Source organism: Cydia strobilella, chromosome 6 (genome assembly GCF_947568885.1).
Source record: "Cydia strobilella chromosome 6, ilCydStro3.1, whole genome shotgun sequence".
NCBI lineage: Eukaryota > Metazoa > Arthropoda > Insecta > Lepidoptera > Tortricidae > Cydia > Cydia strobilella.
The window spans coordinates 11,126,617-11,150,261 of NC_086046.1; the positions used below are offsets into that span (position 1 = coordinate 11,126,617).

The 23,645-nt window shown below is 43.9% G+C and overlaps 1 protein-coding gene across 1 annotated transcript in view; it reads left to right on the top strand.

Moving 5' to 3' along the window:
• The window catches only part of LOC134742108 (sodium-coupled monocarboxylate transporter 1-like), a 64,903-nt gene extending 41,957 nt beyond the window's left edge, over window positions 1-22,946 (top strand). Inside the window, exons 10-13 of the mRNA XM_063675059.1 lie at window positions 7,556-7,726; window positions 8,250-8,404; window positions 21,456-21,654; window positions 22,657-22,946. Of these exons, the coding sequence (XP_063531129.1) occupies window positions 7,556-7,726; window positions 8,250-8,404; window positions 21,456-21,654; window positions 22,657-22,890 (759 nt within the window). The 3' untranslated portion in view covers window positions 22,891-22,946. The remainder of the gene's footprint in view (window positions 1-7,555; window positions 7,727-8,249; window positions 8,405-21,455; window positions 21,655-22,656) is intronic.
• Window positions 22,947-23,645: the final 699 nt, after the last annotated feature.

The window sequence follows — 23,645 nt, forward strand, 5'->3', positions numbered from 1 at the left end:
ATAGGCCCTATTTATTTATTAATTATATACTAATTTTAATTTTTTTTCTTTCTTGGGTCTCTTCTTAGTCGTGCACTCTTGGCAGAGTGGTCGTGGTCATGTCTAGGTTGAGGAATGTTACGCATAAAACTCTTTTCGCATAATTTTTCTCCAGCTAAAACAGAAAGTATTTTCGAAAATGTTTTGCATAGGTTGTGTAGAATAGGGTAGGTTAGGTTAGGTTTGTTTTATAGAGGGGTGCAGGGCTGGTAGACCTCCTTGTGGTGCACCCTGGGAGGGGGAGGATAGCCGCTCAGTTGCGCGTTTGCTATTCTCCCTCTGCAAACTACCAGTCACAGTCGTGGCAATGGCAGTCGAGTTTTCTCCTGCGCTGGCTTTAATGCCGTGTTTGTGTGCTCCAATGATCCTCAGGGCTATGCCGGACAGGGCCTCCCAAACCGGACAGGCCTGAGGAGAGGGGTCCCGATGTGCGGCTCCGCGTGTCCCTCTGAAACCAGCAGAGGGCACAGTGTGAGACGCCAGGTCCCACTGGGACGGAGTCGGTGCTCGGAAACGAGCTGCCGTGGGTTGGCGCAGACCGCCCGGTGCGGCGTTGTGGCTTCGGCCACCGTCGGGCAACCCGTAACCCGCACTGAGCGGACCGGGGACCTGCCTCACTGAGAGGAAGGTCACGTGGAGTTAACCACTATAAAAAATCCCCAATCCCAAGGTGTGACTGGCGTGCCGATGGGATGCGTGGCTGGGGGAGCCCAGTCACGAACGTCAGAAGGGGGGGGATACCCCCTAAAAATAGCAAATCATGAGTGGCCAGAAATGGGAAAAACTACCCCAGGAGGTTCCAATCCTCTGTGTCACCACAGAACGGGCAAGTGCCCGCGCTGTGGTGACATGCCGCCCACCGTATTCTGGGGGGGCACACCACTCTAGGACGACAACCAACGACCATGGCAAATGTTTAATGGACACCGATGCATGCGGATTACTGTTAAGGTTGCGCGGAGGAGGGGACGAAGAAGGTGCGAAGAAGGCTGGCACGCCACCATCTCCAAACCCCCCACCGGTGGAGTTCCGCCCTGTCCGGGACAACCGAGGGCGCTTTATAAGCCATGTCGTCCCCGATGGCGAGGCCGGAGAGGAGCAGGCACCAGTGGCGCCGCAAGAATACGTGCGGACCCCCACACCAATCCCCACGAGGGTGTTCTGTGGGAGGAGGGCCCGTGCCGCGGAGGCCATCCTCTCATCACCTGGGAGGGAGGAGTTTTTCTCCCCCACAAGGGTGGACAGCAGTGACTTGCCCAGTGGAGGAGAATTCCTCTCCCCCCGAGAGTCGGACGCCGAAGTCGATGATTCCGAGGGCGCTGCGGAGACAAGCGCCCCGAAGATGCAGTTTGTTGCGTCACCAGTTCGAGAGTGTCGGGTGTCGTTGGAGCGCCTCGACATATTAAATGCTACAGCGCCAGTCACTCGGCTATCTGATTCCGAGTCTTCGGTTTCTAGCATACGTACTGTGCCCTCGACGGAAAACCTTAGAGACAAATTTTGGAAGAAGCCGGAGAAAAGGCCTGCAGAAGAGCTCGCATCCAGCTCAGAAAGTGACATCGGAGCGCTAAGCGAAGGCGCGATCTCAAACTACCGCAAAATTTTGAAACCAACCCCAAAACGGGGCAGAGGCCGGCCGCCCACATCAGGCAATTACGTGGGCTTTGGAAAGTTCCAGGCTGCGATAAGCGAAGAAAAAGCGCACGAAAGGCAGATACAGACAGAGAAAAACCTGGTTGCCCTTAACGCATCGGCGGAAGCAGCGGCTCGGAAAAGAGCCGAGCGTCTAATGAGTCGAGATCTTCCCGCTGGCAGCCAGTTTGGGGAGCAGACATTGGCTGCAATAGATAAAAAAGTGCAGGATGCCCTTAGTGCCATCATATACGTGACTAATACTTCGGGCCACTTGAAAGGCACTCACCAACAAAAACTCAAAGCCTCGGTGGAGGCTATTGGCGGGGCTTTCGCTGAGGTAAGATCTCGCACTGCCACGGAAGAGGTTGCCCGCCTAGAGGTAGCAAATGCCCAGCTTTCATGGCAGCTGGCAGAATTGCGCAAACAAGTGGACGAGATGCGAAACCAGCCTGCAGCGGTGGCTGAGGCCGACATTCGGCGAATTATGGAGGAAGTATCGCGCTCCACCCGCGATCAATTTAACAATTTGCTAGACGCCCGTCTTGAGGGCCTTGAGAGTCGGCTTCTGCCAGAACCTAGGCTGCGCCCTGCGTTAGCAGCCGACAAAAAAGCAGCGGAAGCTGTTCGTGCCGCACCGGATGAGGTAGGTCCTAGTACCTCGAACACGCAATCCCAGGTATCAGCAACACTAACGGCGGTCACTGGTCCTGCCCCTACCGACGGGAAGGCAAAAACAAACAAAAACGGCAAGAAAGGTAAGAAGGGCAAGCGTCCCAGTATGGCAGCGCAGGAAGCAGCCGCGGCTACACAGACACCTGCGGCACCCACCGTTCAACCGGATCCGGTGCCCGCTAAACAAAATTGGAGTACCATAGGGGGCAAGAAAAGTAAAAAGCCGACAGCACAGGCGGCAAATCGGTCCAGGGTACCCAGTAAGACGGCCCCGCGGAAAATTAAACTTAAGCCTCCCCGCACTGCCGCCATTACCCTGACGCTGAAACCGGAGGCAATGGAGAAAGGTGCAAAATATGATGCAGTCCTGGTCAAGGCCAAGGCTAATATCAAGCTGGAGGATTTCGGCATCTCCCAACTGCACTTCAAAATCACGGCAACATAATCATAATCATAATCATAATCATTTATTGTATAATATTAATATTACATGTCAGTTATTTACAAAAAATATTGAATATAAAAGTTGATTAATAATATAGGCAATAATCATTAATCATTAATCATTAATAATAATCATTAATCATCATCTAAGGCGCTCGAATGCTAGAGATTCCCCCTAAAACCGAAAACGCCGTAAAGGCGGCAAATGATCTGGCCGCCAAACTCAGAGAAGTTCTTGGCACAGACGTGCAGGTTCAGCGGCCCGTCAAATGCGCGGAAATTCGAGTTACCGGACTGGACGACTCCGCAACCACCGAAGAGGTAATCGCAGCGTTGGCTGCAGAGGGGGACTGCGCCGTTGATACAATTAAGGCAGGCGTTATGTCACGTAGCCAAAATGGAAATGGATCACTCTGGCTAAGCTGTCCGGTAGCAGCAGCCAAGAAAGTGGTAGACGTAGGCCGTCTCAAAGTGGGATGGGTTTCAGCACGGGTGGTGCTACTGGAAGCCAGGCCTCTAAGGTGCTACCGTTGCCTGGAGGAAGGACACGTAGGCGCAAAATGTGACAGGGGCATAGACCGCAGTAGCATTTGTTTCCGCTGCGGAAAACCCGGACACAAGATTCGAGAATGCTCTGCTGCTGAAGCGCACTGCGCTGTCTGTGAGGCTGCTGGAAAACCGGCGACACACTCGCTAGGCAGCAAAGGTTGCTGTGGCGGGAAGCCCCAAAAGGGCAAAAAAGTAGGTAGAGGAACGACAGAAAATGGATCTTCTCGATCACAACCTCCTGATCGGTCCAACAACCAATCCCAAGCGGACGAGGCGGAACAGATGGACACCGGACAATAATAATATGGCTCTCAAGTGTCTGCAGGTGAACATCAACCATTGTGTCATGGCCCAAGACCTCTTGATGCAAACCATGGCAGAGTGGGATATAGGAGTAGCTATGGTCTCGGAGCCTTATTTTATTCCCAATCGGGACGACTGGGTCTCAGACCACGACAAATCAGTGGCCATCATAACATCCGCTACATCTGGATCCTTTGAGAACATCGTGAGGGGGAGAGGGTTCGTGCTTGCCGTCATAGGTGGCATTGCTTTCATCAGCGTGTACTTCCCACCCAGTCTCACGCTCGCTGAGTTCGAGCAGGTGATCTCACATGTCGGCGCTCTGGTCGGACAGATATCCCCTATACCTGTGCTGGTCGCCGGAGATTTTAACGCGAAATCCACGGCATGGGGATGTCGAGCAACAGACGTCAAAGGGGAAGTTCTCGAAGAGTGGGCTATATCACTAGGACTGGCTGTCCTCAACACCGGGTCGGAAAGCACGTGCGTGCGGCCACAAGGCGAGTCCATAGTGGACATAACTTTTGCGTCAAACGCCATGGCACGCCGTGCTCAAAACTGGAAGGTGGTGGTGGATGCAGAGACGGCATCGGACCACCGATATATCCGGTTCGACGTCTCGACACATCCTGCCGCTGGGAGGGGAAACCGACCCGCTGCAGGGGACAGCCCAAGATGGTTAGTGTCAAAAATGGATAGAGAGCTTGCAAAAGAGGCGGCCATTGTCGAGTCCTGGAATGCCAGCACTGGCCTGGCGGAGGCAGCGCAGGTAGAACGAGAGGCCGAACATCTTAGCGCCGCATTGACTCGCGTATGTGACGCAGCAATGCCCAGGGCCAAACCCTTCAGTCCAAAGCGTCGTGTGTACTGGTGGCGACCAGAACTCCGCCAACTGCGGAACACTTGCGTGGCCGCGCGTCGCCAGTACACCAGGTACAGAAGAAGGCGGATCCGAAACCCAGCCGAGGAAGATGCTCTGTACGACACCTACAGGGCCACTCGTACAAACCTAAAGACGGCAATCGCACAGGCCAAGGAGGCAGCTTGGCAGGAGTGGCTAGATATGCTCAATAGGGATCCGTGGGGCAGGCCGTATCGAGCTGTAAGGCAAAAGCTCCGATCTTGGGCACCCCCATTAACAAGCAGCCTCCAACCAGAGCTCTTAAACCGAGTCGTGGGCGCTCTCTTCCCTGAAAGAGGTGAATTCGTGCCACCAGTTATGGCGCCGACCATGAGACCACGCCAAATGGTGACGGAAGTACCGCCGGTGACAGAGGTCGAAATGAGTGTGGCAGTCGTCAAGCTCCGCTCTAAAAAGACAGCCCCCGGGCCCGACGGCATACCTGGGCGTGCCTTGGCAGTCGCACTCAGTGAGCTGGAGGAAAGCGTCCGAGAGTTATTCACCTCGTGCTTGACTCAGGGGCGGTTCCCTGATAGGTGGAAAACAGGCAAGCTGGTGCTCCTCCGGAAGGAGGGACGCCCACCTGATCAGCCTTCGGCCTACCGCCCCATAGTGCTGCTCGACGAGACGAGCAAGCTCTTTGAGCGGATAATCGCGTCTCGTCTAGTCAGAAGCATGCAGCCGGGCTTGAGCGAATGCCAATATGGCTTTCGCCCGCAGCGCTCGACACTGGACGCGATTGCCCGCGTAAGGGAATTAGCAGAGGAGGAAGTCTCTCAGGGTGGGGTTGTGATGTCCGTATCACTGGACATCTCCAACGCATTTAACACTCTGCCCTGGGAGACAATAAAGGCGGCACTCAAATACCACAACGTGCCCGAATATTTACAAAGAATTGTAGCGGACTACTTTTCCGGACGCGTTGTGGTATTTCCAACAAAAGACGGCTGGGGGAGGCGGGAAATGACATGCGGTGTTCCACAGGGCTCGGTGCTAGGGCCGCTCCTGTGGAACATCGGTTATGACTGGGTACTACGCGGGCCCACATTGCGGGGAATCAGCGTTACGTGCTATGCTGACGACACCCTCGTGTCGGCCCGTGGCAGGACCCACAGAGAGGCCGCCTACATAGCCACAGCAGGAGTGGCATATGTGGTACATAGGATCCGTGCGCTGGGCCTAGAAGTGGCTCTACACAAATCCGAGGTCATCGTGTTCCATGGGCCTCGAAATAAACCACCAGAAGGGGCACATATCACTGTGGCAGGAACTTCCATCGCCGTCGGGTCAACGATGAAGTACCTGGGACTCGTTCTCGACGGCAGATGGAAGTTCGAGGAGCACTTCAAGAGCCTTTCTCCAAAACTGCTAGCTGCAGCCGGAGCGCTTGGGCGGATTCTGCCAAATCTGGGCGGTCCAGGAGGAGCCTGCAGGCGGCTTTATATGAGCGTGGTGCGCTCAATGGCGCTATACGGGGCGCCAATATGGGCGGACACCCGGAGAACTCGAAGTGCGGCCCTATTGCGCCGGCCGCAGCGGGCCATAGCTCTCAGGGTGGCTAGAGCATACCGCGATAACTCGCATGTAGCAGCCTGCCTGCTGGCTGGGAGCCCGCCCTGGGACCTTGAAGCCGGCGTTCAGGCCACGGTCTATTGGCGGGTGCTGGCAGCTAGGAGGAATGAAAACTGGCCCGCCCCCCAAGAAGTTCAACACTGGCGGGAAGAAGCACGAGATGTGCTCTTCGAAAAATGGTCGGAACGTCTGGAGATCCCGGGAGCTAGCCGGGACCTGGTGGCCGCTGTTCGGCCCGTTCTAAAAGAATGGGTGGAACGAAAGCACGGCACACCCTCCTTCCATCTCACACAGCTCCTGACGGGGCACGGCTGCTTCGGCTGGTACCTGTGTGAGAGGGTTGGAAGAGAGCCGACGACAGCGTGCCACCATTGTGACGGAGGAGCCGTGGACACGGCCCAACACACGCGCGAGGAGTGCCCTGCGTGGGCGGAGCCTCGCGCTGTCCTGTCCATGGCTGTAGGAAGAGACCTCTCACTGCCGGCGCTGATACGCCGTATGATCGGCAGTGAAGAGGCATGGGCGGCAGTGGCCACCTTTAGCGTCACCGTCCTGACGCAAAAGGAGGCCGCTGAACGAATGCGCGAGGACGACGCCAACTCGCTCCCTCAGCGCCGAAGGAGGCCAGGCAGGCGGCGAAGAGCCTTCGCAGCCCGAATGCTGCCACCCTAACAGAAACTGCGTGACAGAATCTGCGAGTGACAGAACCTGCGAGTGATGGGTCGGGAGCCCCATCACTCGCCTGAAGAGGTTTCCGAGCTGGAAGGCCCTCAAGTGTTCCGAGGTGCCTTCAGCGGAGTAGGCTGCTGGAGCAGCCCCAAATTGATGGGCCCGCAAGGGCAACGCCGGCGGGGTCTCGGAGGTCTGCAAAGTTGTTCCCGTAACCCCGCCCAAAAGCGAGCGTCGGAACACCCCAGGGGTTTTAGTCCGTGCGAGTCGGACATACCCACTCGGCCTCTCCCGGGCCGGGTGGGATCCCTAACGGATTTCCCCTGGGTTAAAAAAAAAAAAATAAAAAAAATAAAAATGTGAATAGTTTCAGTTCAGCACAATAACAATTATGCGAAATGAGTTTTATGCGCAACATTACATTAGGACAATCAATTATTATGCGACGAGATAGGCACCCCATAGCTTACTTTTGAGGTAGGATAATTACCTACTTACTAACTTACTTAAATTTTGCGTAGTTACTTTCGAGGTAAATAACTTAAAAAAAGTCACATAATATAAGAACTCTACGTACTTTAGATTCTCTACTTGTACGTATCTTTAAAAGTCATTTTCCCCGAGAATCACTTTATAATACATGTCACAGTCTCGTTTAAAAAAAGGCCTACGTACTTTCTTAGTTCACTTTTACTTCCGATCATTACCTATGTGATGAATGATACATATTCGTACCATTTGTACATATGTAAGTCATCCTTGTGTTGCCAGATTGCCCGATGGGTATGCCTCGGGTGCGGCGCGGTGTCGTTCGCGCTGACGTTCGCGGTGGAGCGGCTCGGGCCGGTGTTGCAGCTGGCGCTATCCTTCAACGGCATGGCGGGCGGCGTCACGCTAGGGCTGTTCACGCTCGGCATGCTGTTCCCCTGGGCCAACGCTAAGGTAACGTGTCGAGGTGCGGCTGGCGGTGCTGCTGGGGCTGCTTCAATAGCAAGAAGGCGAAAAATCTCCTTATATGATCATATTTTTCTAAGAGACGTTGATATTGGTAGGCGTGGAAAAAATATGTGTAGTTCTTGATTATATTATCTTTAATTTACAAGCTTCCGATACACGATACACTTCGCTCGATTCAATTAATTCCCAAAGTAACCTCTAATTGGTTTAAAAGTCCTAGTTAGAGGTTATTTTGGGAATTAATTGTATCGAGCGAAGTGTCATAATTCGTGTATCGGAAGCTTATACATGAAAGATAATATAATCAAGTCAAGAACTACATACATATATTTTTTCCACGTCGACCAATATCAACGTCTCTTAGAAAAATATGATCATATAAAGGAGATTTACCATACGCAATAAATAAATAAATACAAATACAAATTTTTCGCCTTCTGGCTCAGGGAACCGCCTTGAATATAAATTTAAAAAATCATGGAGTGTAACTGATGAATGTGTCGTGTAGGGCGCTGTCGCCGGCGGGGTGTTCGGACTGCTGGTGGTGCTGGCGGCGTGCGGCGGCGCACAGCTCTCGCAGGTGACGCCGCACCATCTGCCGACCTCCGTCGAAGGCTGCCCCGCTTCTTACAACCTAACCGAGGCTTTTGCTGTCAACCCTGCGTAAGTATTGCCACCACAATAGAGTCCATAGAGAAAGAAGTAAGCTTATTGACTTATTGTTACGTATTCAAGCAAATAAATATATTCTATTCTATTTATTAGAGTGCTAACTCCATACATATATAAAAACTCATTTGTATAAGTATTTTAAATTCTTGGCCACTGTCTAAGGTGGTGTATTTTAATGATCATTGTAGGTAAATGCATGCAATCTTGACATTATACCTATTATACTTACTTAGCCACAAAGTTACTTTCGACATTGCCGTTACCGTCTAAAAAACAACGAATCTGGGTTAAAATCTTCGTCGATGCAATGACGGTCCATTTTCTGAATTTGCCCAACTATTCAATGTAATTGTTGCTAGAGATCTAGATAGAGCTATAATATTGTGATATAACATCGAGATGCTAAGCGAAGATATACATATATTTAACGAATTTGAACGAACGAATGCAGTTAATTAAAATTAGATAGAAGTATTAATTCTTAAGCGCAAAATAATCTGGTATCAAGTACCGTTATTTTTAACATCCTCTCGAAGACGGAAATGCTATGACACTATTCGAGTACTTATACTATTTATGTGGACATTGTAGACTATATAAACGTTAATTGTTAAGGACAAACTATTTAATCTTTGAACCGTAATTGTGACTAAGAGTATTACTTATTCTGTTGTTGTTTTCGTTAATTACATAAACGGAATCGATCCTAATCTCATGGGATCGAGGAAGTAACTATATATCACCTACCTACACTCGTTTACGAATGCTTCAATATACACATATATTCATAACTTTCTTGTTTTATGTTTATGACATTTATTTATTTGGGATCACCAACAGACAATACATCACAGACAACAGAAAATAATCTGTAGCTTACATAACATTGAGGTTAGATGTTTGTCCAATTATCAGCTTATAACAGTATCTTAGGACATAAAATATAGGTACAGTAGGACATTTAGACTTAAGCTATTAATAAATAAAATTTTACAATTATTTAACAATTATTAAAATATTAAGAACAGACATTCTCACTATTGTACATTTGAACTCGGAAGTCATTGTACGCAACTGTACAGTCGAGTTCATAGATAAGTATACATTTCTTCACCTTAATCCCTTGCAATAAAGTGAAAATATGTATACATATTTATGAAGTCGACTGTACCTGGGTGGATTTCAAAATCCGGCGAAAAGTTATGGTTCGGTCTTTATAAAAAAAAACTAGTAGGTTTTGCGAAAATCGAAAGTTTATTTGAAAAACCAGCACAGAAAAAACATATTCACATTTATACAGTCTCCATGATTCACATGTTTAATTATTTTTTTTAATTTTTATCAGTGGCCAGTGTTCATGACGAACGTGAACGATTCTCTAAAGAGTTTGTAAGCGATTAGTTTTAACTAGCGGGTATGCGAGTAAATGTATAGTGATGTATTCAATTAAAAACCAGCCAAGTGCGAGTCGCACTCGCGCACCGAGGGTTCCGTACATTACATAATTTTAACAATGTATTTTTTATGTGAAACGTGAGTGAAAGGTAAATTGCGGTTTACGATTTATGACGTATTAAAAAAACTGCTTACTAGATCTCGTTCAAACCAATTTTCGGTGGAAGTTTGCATGGTAATGTACACCATATATTTTTTCAGTTTTATCATTTTCTTATTTTAGAAGTTACAGGGGGGGGGGGGACACACATTTTACCACTTTGGAAGTGTCTCTCGCCCAAACTATTTAGTTTAGAAAAAAATGATATTAGAAACCTCAATATCATTTTGAAGACCTATCCATAGATACGTATGGGTTTGATGAAAATTTTTTTTTTTTTAGTTTCAGTTCCAAGTATGGGGAACCCCAAAAATTTATTGGCTTTTTTTTTGTGTGTGAAAATCTTAATGCGGTTCACAGAATACATTTACTTACCAAGTTTCAACAGTATAATTCTTATAGTTTCAGAGAAAAGTGGCTGTGACATACGGACGGACGGACAGACAGACAGACATGACGAATCTATAAGGGTTCCGTTTTTTGCCATTTGGCTACGGAACCCTAAAAAAACACCTTGTTATACCACAGATCAAATAAAATAATTATATTTATTTGATAGCTTATTAAAGAGGCCTACTTTGTTGAAAAATCTGAAGGTGTCGCTGGCGTGATAATACTAAAAATATAAATAAAAAATATTTATTTATTTTTTTAAGTTTTTGTATGGCAATATGTCACAAAATTAATATCATGTAATTGTCCTTACTACATGAACAATATACGTGACGCACGTCAAAATCGGCGGGCTAGAAAAAAAATATTGAAGAAAGATCATATTTCCATTCCCCCCCCCCCCTCCTCCTTTATCTCCGAAACTACTGGGTCTAAAATATTGAAAAAAAAACTGATGACTGACTAGTGACTACAAATGCTATACTCGGCAGCTTGTCAATAGCGGTCATTAACGCCTGCTACCGCGAAACTTTATTTCGAATAACGACACGTTTTTTTGTTCCCCGTAATGAGCATTTTTATTTACTTCTGTTGTCTTATCGTCGTAGAAGGCGTTTCGGCACAAAGAGATCGCAAACCTTTTTCACTTGAGTGAAATGCATGACAGAAAACGAAATTAGGAAATTACTGATAACAATGTACAAATACAAATCAAACGCTTAATACGGTGTTGAAAAACGACACGTGTAAATAAGAGATATTTACACGTGATATTTTTATCGTATAATTTTGAAACATTTTTTATATATGACCATAAATATTTGTTAAATTACCTGCGTTCACCCAAGTTATTTAAATATTTTATACGCCATAAAATAATATCACCTCTGTCAATCAATATACTTTTGCGACCTCGCTTCATATATTTTAATTTTAATTTTGTTTATTTTGTGAGTATCTTTATATTCACCTAAGATGCGATATAACAATAGCAACACAACAATAACAAGATAATAATATTACAGTTATTCTCTGCCCAGGGGCGTATTTACCCTAGGGCCAAGGGGGCCATGGCCCGGGGCGGCTGGCTGCGGGGGGCGGCGCAGGCCGCCGCCGTTGGCTTTCAGTTTCGGGTGCCTCAGTGGCGCCCCAATAATAAAAAAAATTGTCGTGTTACTGGTACTAGACATAATTTAATTTAAAGTAAGTAACTATTCGTTGTCTATTGCCAGTAGTCACATCAAAATTTTTACAGCGCGTTTGCGCCCCTTTTCCTTCTACCTTAATTCTTTACCCACGCGGATTGTCGACGAGTTCACATGATGTCGCCCTGTGACGTCGCTATTCACATCGCCCTAAGGCCGCGGGCTTCCGTTAATGCTTTTGGCCCTGGTCTGCAACAAACGCCGTAGGTCGCGTCCGGCGTGACGCTGTACGCGACGTACGAATGCTTACTATTAAAATGCATTATAGTGGTCTCTCGATCTCACACGCCAGACGCCGCGGCGGCGTATGGCGTTTGTTGCAGACCAGGGCTTAACGCTGCATGCTTGACGTCGGCATTAACGCCGTGAGCGACGTCTAGACGCCGGCCATTGCGTCAGCAATCGCTATACTTCCTACGGTAAATAAAGGCATCGTGTACGTCGTCCGTACCTCTGTGGCGCACGGCGTCCAGATGCTGACGCCGACGTCAACCGAAAACCGTACACTATTAACACTATAATTATTGAGTATAGAGTTCAGAGGCGACCTGGAAGTTGGCGAACGGGTCAGTCGGAGCTTAGCACAAAAAACAAAGCGCGTTCTTTTAGTGGGTACTAAATTTCGCATCATTCATTTAGTGGTTAATTACTCAGCAAAACACTGATCAATATACGCAAAATTCATATTGAAAGAGAACTTATAATACCTAGTGGTATTAAATAAAATTAGAGTTCAGACACGACACGACATGGTTAGTTGTTTCAAAGGTGAACCGCAAGGCAGGAGACCGAGATACTGGACAGCAGAGCCCGAAGGGAAACATAAGGTGTATAGTTAAAAAACAAACAGACGGACCGCAAGCAGGGTATTGAACTAAAGACCCTAAGATGCCGAAGGGAGCGCACCACGTAAGGCCGAGATGCTGCAGAGCCGCTATTATAGGTACGACCCAATTTACAATGTTATTACTAGTGGCTCTGTGAGCTGTAGACCTCGCGTTAAGCTTAGAAAATGTAAAAGTGAAAAATACTTCGTTCGTTGAGTCGTTATCACGGTCAACTCACAATCGTCTTAAGCGCCATATAGATAGACACTTTTGGCGCTTTTAAGTCCTTTATGCCAATTTCCGCATTTTGAAAAAAATCCTTAAACTGGATCGACAAAAAATCTATTTAATCATAGAATTTATAAATATGTAAAAACAATTAGTACCTACCTAAAATGTAAATTTATTTAAGCATAGATATTATGTAATTTATTGACTTGTAAAATGACTGCCTTTTACCAATAAAACATCTGAATCTGAATCTGGTCACAAAAATTTACGAGAATAAGTTAAGAATTGCGACCTGGCCTTAAAACGAAGACCTTCATAAAAATTATGGCGGACTAAAAGGTCAGGTTGCGAGCCCTGAAAAGCTTAAAAGTCGCGCTTTCCAGAAGACCCAAAGCATTCCTGAATTTCCAGCAAGTCGCGCCTCGTTTTAATTTGAGCGAACGCCAAAGGGCGAGTAGCAGGAGAGCCGAGATCACATTGGTTCCAATTTCCAAGCCAATTCCAATAGCTCTCCTCTCCTCCAGCTTGGTCTTCGACCTTGCATGGACGCTCTTTATGCGGAGCTCGGCCTTTGGTGTCACTACCACGTGGTCATTGTTCCAATCCCAAACATTGATTTTTCCCACCTCGACCTTTGGCTTTGCGCGGAAGAGCGCCGCAATTGGACGATCCGGGACTTCAGCACTCTGCAGAGCTCATCTTGGCCATAGGTTTTTGTCCCAGCTCAGCTCCACCAGTGCTTTAAGCTCTGTTCTTCTGCAGTTCGGCCTTCAGCCTCACAGGGCAGCACACCGCTATCGGACGCTCCGGATCTTATGCAGAGCTCGGCCGTCGGCATCGCTTACAATTGGCTATAGGTTCGATATAGGCTCTGCAGAAAGGCACTGCGGAAAAATTATGCTTTTGTGTTTGTTTCATGGGTCATGGGGGGCGGCAGAGGCCCAATGGCCCGGGGCGCCAAATATGTAAATACGCCTCTGTCTCTGCCTCTGGCTTGCCTTAACCGGCCGGCCAGAGTGTAGTCGTTATCGTTAGAGCTATAAGCTCCAGGGGTGGAAGTGAAATATGCATAAGAAGCGAGTTGGCACAGTGGCTGTTAACAGCCACTGGGTAGAAAGCGGCGCACACCTCTCGACACCTCTGAGCCGCTAACACCGATGTTGCCCTTGAGCCATCCTAGATGTCGCTTTGTGTGGGGGCCCATCTTGTGAGGGCGAGTCAGCGTCTGCCGGAAATAAAATTGCATACCGTTTTAGTAGGCAGGCGTCCGGTTTTTTATCCCATAGTACTTAGTCCATCGCTTTCGCCCAATAACCTAGTTCATTCTAGATCCCATCAACTCTCAATAGTCCTGGTTACACCCTGGCGCGTGCTACCTCTGCGTGCATCCCATGACTCGGGCAAGGGCAGCATCCGCTCGGTGTACCCCTTACATTTCACGAAAGTGTCAAAAGGGCTTCTACGTGTTGCCTTCGGCTCCGCGCACGCCTCCCAAAGGTCCGTAACACCATTGTTCCGTGATGGGAAAGACATACAATACAGTTAACAAAGCAATAAACTAAAATCACCAAGATTCGACCGAACGCAAGCGAACTTCGGAATGTTTGTTTTTCTCCATAAATTAAACAATAAAATGGCATTCAAACCAAGGGTGACGCATCCCTGCCGCTGTAATCAGGTAGCGCGAAAAAGGTACAACTCAAGATTTAACACTTTTTGGGTCAAGTAATTCTCGTTACGCAAAAAAAAGAAAATAAATATGTATAATAATATTTTAAATGTACCATTAAGTATAAAATGAGAATTTTATTTAGTTCTTGGTAGACATAATGGCACTTTTGTATTTAATAATACATAGTTAATTATACATCTACTTTTAAAACAAACATTACACTTATTCCCTTATTAATGTAAGGGAATAAGTGTAATGTTTGTTTTAAAAGTAGATGTATAATTAACTATGTATTATTAAGTTACAATTAAGTAAAGTAAGTATACGCAAGTTATATCATGAAAATTCAGAAATACAATTTGCATATTTTTATTTATTTTTATGTTGTAACACTTGTACGACACCTACTCACACTACCCCGTACCAAGGATTCCAAGATGCATTTGCTATGCATGACAATCTAATTGGCACCGAGTATAGAAAGTTTAAATTTACACACCAGATTAAATTTGTAATTTGTACAAGAAATAAGAAGCAATTTTAAGAAATTCAACCCCTTTTAAAACGGAGATGAAAGTTTGTATGGGGTTCCACTGCGGTATTTTATTAAAATAGGAGCAAAATTATACCAGCGTTTTTGAAAATTCATCAAGGTGGTGAAAAAGGGGTTGAAAGTTTGTATTGTATGGACTTGAGGATCAAACATTTTTTTAGTGCGGGACTTGAAACTTTGTATACACAGTTTGTATATATATATGCATATTATTAGAATACAAGAAAAGTTATTTCAGCGTTTATAAAAATTCATCCCCTAGGGTTAAAAAGGGGTTGAAAGTTTGAATGCATTACAAATGCTTTGAAACTTCATAAAAAGACATAATAGTCAATTACAAAAAAAGTAATTTCAACATTTTTGGTAATTCAACCCTAAGGGGGGGTAAAAAGGGGATGAAATTATGTATGGGGTTCAAGTCTTATTTTGAGCTAGGAACTTGAAACTTCGTAAAAAGATATTTCATTAGGAAAAGAAAACTTCTTTCAGCATTTTTGAAAATCCATCCCCCAAGGCGGTGAAAAAGGGGTTGAAAGTTTGTATGCTCAAACTTTTTTTTGAGTTCGTGACTTGAATCGATCTATAAAGGCATATTATTAGAATACAAGCAAAGTAATTTCAGCGTTTATAAAAATTCATCCCCTAAAAGGGGATGAAAAGTTTGTATGAGGTTCAAATTTTATTTAAAGCTAGGAACATGATGAACTAGTTGCATTCGTGCTACAACAGCTAGTAGTAGTATCGTTGCATTCTAATTCACATACCTATCTAATAAAAAAATCTTATGTTGGGGTATAAGGTACTTATCGTGGTCGTTGATATTTTGGTGACGTCCTCAGTGTTCAGTATACTCTATTATCATAATGTCGACAGTCGACCCAATTTTAATGCTACTGAATGCACTTTTAGCTCTAAATTAGCTTTAGATATATAGATATATTTATTTCTAATTGGAAATTACATGTTATTTTCATTTAAAAATATCACAAATTCACAAAAAAACCGTCAAATGTAGGTATACCAAAAATAATAATATTTAAGGAACAAAACAAAAAATAAGATAGGTAATCATACAAACCAATAATGTGAACAAAAGAAATCGCGAAAATAATATTTACCCTCCCATAGAAATTGGACCAGCCAAAATGTATATAACAGCCAAATTTTTTTTTTCGCGATTTCGGGGTTGGTCCCATAGTAAAAGTTGCTTAGTATAATCCCAAAATCTCCCTGGCAACGGCAATGCACATATTTTTGGCCACCCTGTAGATATTAGTTAGATACCTATCCACCATTACCAATATCCAAAATAATAATATGCGTTGAGAGGATGGTAGTCGCTGTTATGCAGAGCCCGGTCTCGGGGTGCACACAGCAGAAGGAAATGGTGCGATGGTGAACAAAAACCACGTCGTCCTTTAAACACTGATGTATTCTATCATAATCCACAAAATGTTAAAGGTCGTCAACAGATACAATAACTTATAATGTTATAATATTAAGAGAGTAACTCTAGTTACGTTGTACATCGAACGGTCTGATATCGAAGAAGGGGAGAATGACAAGCGATAAGTTGCCAGAGTCAAAATTAACTTAAGACGCCCATGTATGAGCATGTCACAACTAAAGTGTGCCATTGACTTTCCAACACTTCCCCTCAAGGGCACACTGTTATCTTAATAATAGTAGAGTCAAAATTTTCAAAAAGAAAATTAATATAAAACAATTTAAAATTTGGCTCTACCATATTAAATGTCACAAATAAACATTGAATGTACATTTCAAACAAATTTATATTGACTCTACCATATACTAGTAATAATATAAATTTAAAGTACAATCATAATTTGGTTTATGTGCTCTAGTTTTCGAATTAAGTCTTAACAAACGTTCATAGCTTTGATAAACTCATTATGCTTAACTCTACCTAATGGTTTAGTCAACACATCGGCAATCATTTTGTCTGTAGGCAAACTCTAAACTCTACTTTAATTACATTTTTAGATATTAAATCTTTAACATAATGATACCTTATGTCGATGTGTTTCGTTCGCTTATGACAGTATTCCTTAGCTTGTAAAAGTTTTTGAGCACTTTGATTGTCATTATATACAGTACAATTAATTTGCTTAGGCAAAATCTCAGACAAAAGACTCTTAATGAATGATACATCTTTACATACATCAGATATTGCTAAGTATTCTGATTCACATGATGACAAAGAGACACACCTTTGTTTGCGAGACTCCCAATTAACTGTACAATTTCCCAATTTAATGACATAGCCAGTATAGGATTTTCTGTCAGTAATATCATTGGCCCAGTCTGCGTCAGTATAAGCATACATAGACCAATTCTCATTCTTATGAAAACATAAAGAATGATGAATTGTACCTGCTAAATAACGCAAAATACGCTTAGCTGCTAACCAATGTGACCTATCGAAACAGTTGTTAAATTGGCTAAGTTGGCTACATGCATATGATATATCTGGCCGTGTACATACAGACAGATACATCAAGCAACCTAGAAGTTGTCGATAGTTAAAAACATCATCCTGTAAACAGTCATTATTTTCAGATTTTACAAGTTTACAGTTAATTTCCATAGGTGTGGCTACGGCCTTACAATTTTCCATGCCAAAACGTACAAGTAGTTTTCTGATATATTCACTCTGATCCAGAGTCAAAGTTCCCTTAACTTTATCTCTAGAAACATTTATACCTAAACAGCTCTTAAGCGGACCTAAATTTTTAACATTAAATTTACTTTCTAAAATGTTTAACAAATTTTGCTTAATTGAACTGTTTTCGCTGTAAAATACATAAAAGTCATCAACATATAAAGCTAAAATCACTACATCATCTTTGTTACTTTTTACATATACACAAGGTTCACATTTAGATTGAGTGAAGTTATGCTCACTAAGTAGACTATGTATTTTACAGTTCCACATTCTACTTGCCTGTTTGAGGCCATAAATGCTTTTCTTTAACAAACAAACTTTATTTTTATTATTATCACTGAAACCAATAGGCTGTTCCATATATACAGTCTCATTGAGGTCAGCATTGAGAAAAGCTGTTGCCACATCTAGATGGTCAATGTTTAAGTCTAACTGATTAGCTATACAAAATAAAATTCGCATTGTCGAGTGACGGACAACAGGAGCGAACGTTTCGTTATAATCAATGCCTTGCCGTTGGGTAAAGCCCCTGGCGACTAATCTTGCTTTAAAACGATCAAAATTACCAGAAGCATCGTATTTAGTTTTAAACACCCATTTACATTTTATTACATTTTTACCAACGGGTCTATCTACCAATTCCCAGACATTGTTAGTAACTAGAGCATCATACTCACATTTCATGGCATCTAGCCATTGTTGGCTATTAGAGCCACTTACAGCTTCTTCGTAGGTAATGGGTTCATCAGTCGATGGAGGACCATGAGCGAGTAAGGATAAATCATAGTCTAAATACCTCGCAGGGAGTACATTACGCGTAGAGCGAGACGAACGTTGTGGTGTAGCGACGGCCACAGGGCGAGTCGCTTCATCACTTGCAGCTGCTACAGGGGGAAGGCTCACTGGATGTGAGCCGCCGGCACCTGGCGAATCAGCTGTGCTTGAGTCGCTGCTTCCAGTGCAATACTCATCGGACTCTCCACCTGAAAATGACGATGAATTTCTGTCAGATGAATCCAAATTATTATCATTATTATTATCATTGTTTAAAATATCATTATTTAAAATTTCATTATTAATAATTTCATTATTTTCCATTTCATTATAATTATTTGAATTTACTTGACTATTCTGACTAGAAATATTACCAATATCACAGATCTCATTCGACATACCATTATAAGTTATAATGTTATCACTTGTAAGTTCTTGCAAGGGATTTGTACAGGGGTTGTAAAATCTATTCTCAATAAAAGCGACATTTCGAGATTTAATAACCTTTGTGGGATCTAAAGGATCAGCTAAGCGATAGCCTTTAGATGTATCACAATATCCCACAAAAATGTATTCCTTTGCCTTAGCATCCAATTTATTTCGCTTATGTTCAGGTATCAATGAAAAAGCAGTACAGCCAAAAACCCTAAGGTGTCCAAGGTTGACCTTTTTGCCAGACCAGACCTCCTCAGGTATACGTCCGGCCAAAGCCGATGTGGGAGACCTATTCTTTAAATATACAGCAGTCATTGCTGCTTCTCCCCAAAATCGTTTGCCGAGACCTGAATGCTGTAACATGCAGCGTACCTTATCAAATAAAGTGCGAAAAGTCCTCTCTGCTACTCCATTTTGGGCAGAACAGTAGGGAATAGTGGTCTGGTGGATAATACCATGTTCTATTAAATATTGAGTAAATTTAGAACTAGTAAACTCTCCACCATTATCACTACGTAGGCAAAGGATAGGCAAACTCTTTTCTTTTTCTACCATAGCTTTAAAATGTTTAAAACAATCAAATACCTGTGATTTGTTCTTCATTATATAGGCAAAACTCTTCCGGCTGAAGTCGTCCGTGAAGGTGAGTAGGTATTTTCCTCCTCCATGGCTTGTCTCTGGCATTGGTCCACAGACATCACTGTGCACTAGCTCCAGTGGTCTTGTTGTTTTACTGCTGCTAGCCTTAGGGAAAGGCTCGGCCGAAAGCTTCCCCTTAATGCACGCTTCACAGTTCTTCAGTTCTTTTGAATCCTGAAACAACACACCACATGCATCCCCTAACTTACACATTCCAGCTGAGTGCAGGTGACCAAGTCTAAAATGCCATAAGTCCATCACAGACGGTGTAGAGACAGCAACTGCAGCGCTCGGTGCGACCTGCCTAGGTTGCAGGTCCAAAGAGTGCATCCTGTTAGGATTATACCTCTCAGCCGCAGACACATCCCCAGAGAGTTTATAAATTCCGTTAACACAATTAGCTACAGCTATATAGTCGCTAGGTGCTTTATTGAGACTATGACCCCTATCATAAACAAAACACCCATCATTATTAAATAAAATAGAATGACCATCTTTACATAATTTAGACACAGAAAGTAAATTTGCTGATAAGTTGGGAACTAACAAGACATTTTTAAAGGTTCTCACCTGTCCATTCATAACAACATTTAAGTCTCCAATTTTGGAACTTGACATGGTCTCACTATTTGCCAAACTAATACCTTGCTTCTTCATATCCTTTATATTACTGAGCAAGTTTGCATCATTAGAAAGGTGAGAAGACGCGCCCGAATCCAGGAATACATCCGTCCGGTTCTGGGCAAAGAAAGCTGTGGTGGTAGACTCCTTCTGCTTCTTGTCCTTCTTGTACTTAAAGCACTTTGGCTTGATGTGTCCAACACGTTGACAGTATGTACACTTTATCTTGCTTGTAACATACGCTGTTGTAGCGCTCCCATTATTTGAAGTCTTCCTTTGCGCCTCTTGAAGGAGACGAGTACGCACCAGGTCACTTTTGAGCTCTTCTGAAGATATACAGTATGTTTCTAAGTTTGATACCAAAGTGTCATAGTCCGCTGGAAGGCCACTCAATAAAATTTCAGCCACCTCCTTATCATCGACCACCCTGTCGATGTCGGCGAGTTGATGAACCAGAGACATAACATGTTCAATGTATGCAGCCATGTCTGCATGCTCGGTGAAGTCTACCCTGTGTAGCTGCCTTAAGAGTAGCACACGCCGATACAGCCCTTTATCTTCAAATATGTCTGACAAGTTTTTCCATGCTTCTTTTGCTGTTGTTGCTGTTCGAACGTATTGATATAATGCCGGCTTTATATTAAGACAGACACGTGCCAAGGCACGCTGGTCGCGCACGGCATCTGCGCCCGTCAAAGCCTCGTCCGAAGTCCTGTCTATAGTATCCCACAATCCTTCTGTGATCAGGATCATCTTTAAAGCGAACTTCCAAGTGACGTAGTTATTCCCGTCGAGCTTTTCGATAGCGGGAGTACCCATGACGACATTAGTGGTTGCATTCACAGCCATCGTGGCAATTTATGATAGAAATATCTATACTTGACGTTGTAGGACGACGTAAAAGGTTATATTTTGTTGATTTTGCCACTTGATCGACAGCCACTTACTTGATGGATCACGATTTTTCTTCTTTCGTGGTATGCTGGGCTTCCTATAACCTGTTATGCAGAGCCCGGTCTCGGGGTGCACACAGCAGAAGGAAATGGTGCGATGGTGAACAAAAACCACGTCGTCCTTTAAACACTGATGTATTCTATCATAATCCACAAAATGTTAAAGGTCGTCAACAGATACAATAACTTATAATGTTATAATATTAAGAGAGTAACTCTAGTTACGTTGTACATCGAACGGTCTGATATCGAAGAAGGGGAGAATGACAAGCGATAAGTTGCCAGAGTCAAAATTAACTTAAGACGCCCATGTATGAGCATGTCACAACTAAAGTGTGCCATTGACTTTCCAACAGTCGCTTCCATATAAACTTTAATTTATTTTGTAATCATGTAATCATTTCTAAGATAGGTAATTGAGCAGTCATCTCTAGGATAGGATGCATGCAGGCAAGATTGACGACCTAACATAACATAAATAAGTGTTCTATTTCCCAGAAACCAACACGAAGAATCACTATTCTGGTTGTTCAGAGTATCGTACCTTTGGTACTCCGGGCTGGGGTCGATGGCCACATTGCTCATGGGGCTGCTGGTGTCCGCTATCACGGGCGCCACTGACCCCACGCAGGTGCCCATAGACCTCATCTCCCCTCCTGTCATCACACTGCTCAACAAATTACCGAAAAAAGCAAAGGTAAGCCCAGTACCCTATACATCAATTCAAAAACCGGCCAAGTGCGAGTCGGGCTCGCGCACGAAAGGTTCAGTACCATTACGCAAAAAAAACTGCAAAAAAATCACGTTTGTTGTATGGGAGCCCCACTTAAATATTTATTTTATTATGTTTTTAGTATTTGTTGTTATAGCGGCAACACAAATACATCATCTGTAAAAATTTCAACTGTCTAGCTATGACGGTTCGTGAGATACAGCCTGGTGATAGACGGACAGACAGACATACAGCGGAGTCTTAGTAATAGGGTCCCGTTTTACCCTTTGGGTACGGAACGCTAAAAAGGAGCGTACCTACAGTTTTTCAATGGGTCGGCAACACGCATGTAACACCTCTGGAATTGCAAGCGTCCATAGGCTACGGTGACTTCTTTCCACCAGGCGGGCCGTATGCATGTTCGTCACAGACGTGGTATTAAAAAAATTCAATAGCTCCATGTGTAGTTAAAGCGATGTACCATCAGGTGCTTAAAATGGCACTTCGATCTCTATACTCTGTATACCTTGTTGTGAGATTCCGCTTGTATTTACATTACATACAACGCTGTAAAGGAATTCAGATACCTAATTACCTACTTGAGGGTGTTGCTAAGAGGTATATACCTACCTAATATAGCATTATCAACGGATTGGTTGAGATACTTACCTCCTAATGCTGACCAAACGAACCTGCCGCTAAGCAATCAACTTTCTGATATAATACTTAAGTATTTACCTATTTAGGTATAGCTAGGTATAGTGGTTTATTAGCAGTTGGCAGACCAGTATATATTTAGCAGCGGAAGGTGTGAATGTGTCACTATTTATGTCCATTTACTATTAAAATATGAGGTTGTATAATGGCACTGACACACTTTTTCGATGCAAAATCTGTGTAGTTTAGGTTCATTAGACGGACAATATAGTAGGTGCGACAACTTTTGACTGACTAACCAATAAACGCACCTTCTTATTGTTTTTTCAGTCAATACTGCGTCTCCCGGCGCGACTAGGGTCGGAGCGGCGGCGCAGCTCGAGCGTGCGGCCGCCGAGCATGGCCGACGACAAGGACACGCGGCGCCGGCGCAGGCTGTCCGAGCTCGCGGGCGGCGTGTTCTACAGCGACGCCGGGCTCGTCTACGGACACGACAATCTCGCGCTCGCGCACGCGCACGCCGCTAAAGAGCCGGAGGATTACAACCCGAACTATTCCCCTTAAAATCACAGATAAACCCATTGATTGAATTTGCTTCCATTTTCTATAGGAACGTCAGTGTGAATGTCGCCTGTCGAGACCTTCAATTTTGTAAGCTAATATTATTAATTATATAAATTGCGCATCTATATTTATATCGACCTTTAAAATAGGATATAACTGCACCCTGATTCTTATTTGTTGTGTAGATAGCTAATTAAATTAAGCCCTATATTTGAATACTAGTAACTTATGTTTTCTTCTGATATCCAGAATTAGGAAGATTATACTGACACTGAATATTTAAATTAAGTATTTATTTATTTTATATATCTTACAAGTCTTACAACCAATTAGAAATACCTCAAACAAAAGTCAGGTGTTCTCAGGACGAATACGATTTTTAATAAAATTTGTCTGTCTTTATTTATTTACGTCTCCGGCTAATCATGATTCTATTAAAAGTACCTACGTGCAGTCGATAAAGTATGCGTGAAATTAATTTTACCGTCTGTAGTACTCTAATCTCAGACACCCGGCCATAATAATTTATGTAGTATTTAGAGGCATATTTGTGGTTTAATATCACCAATACCTACCAACAATAACGCACCTTTTTTTAACCACATCAGTGGTAAATAAGCGTATAGCACGAAATATGGTAAGGAGTTACCATAGCCTATGCCCTAAGCCTATGGCACATTAGTATTAATAAGAATTTACCTTTTGAGCGCCACTTCTCATATCCAACAACTTCACGCCGACTTTAACACAAGCTA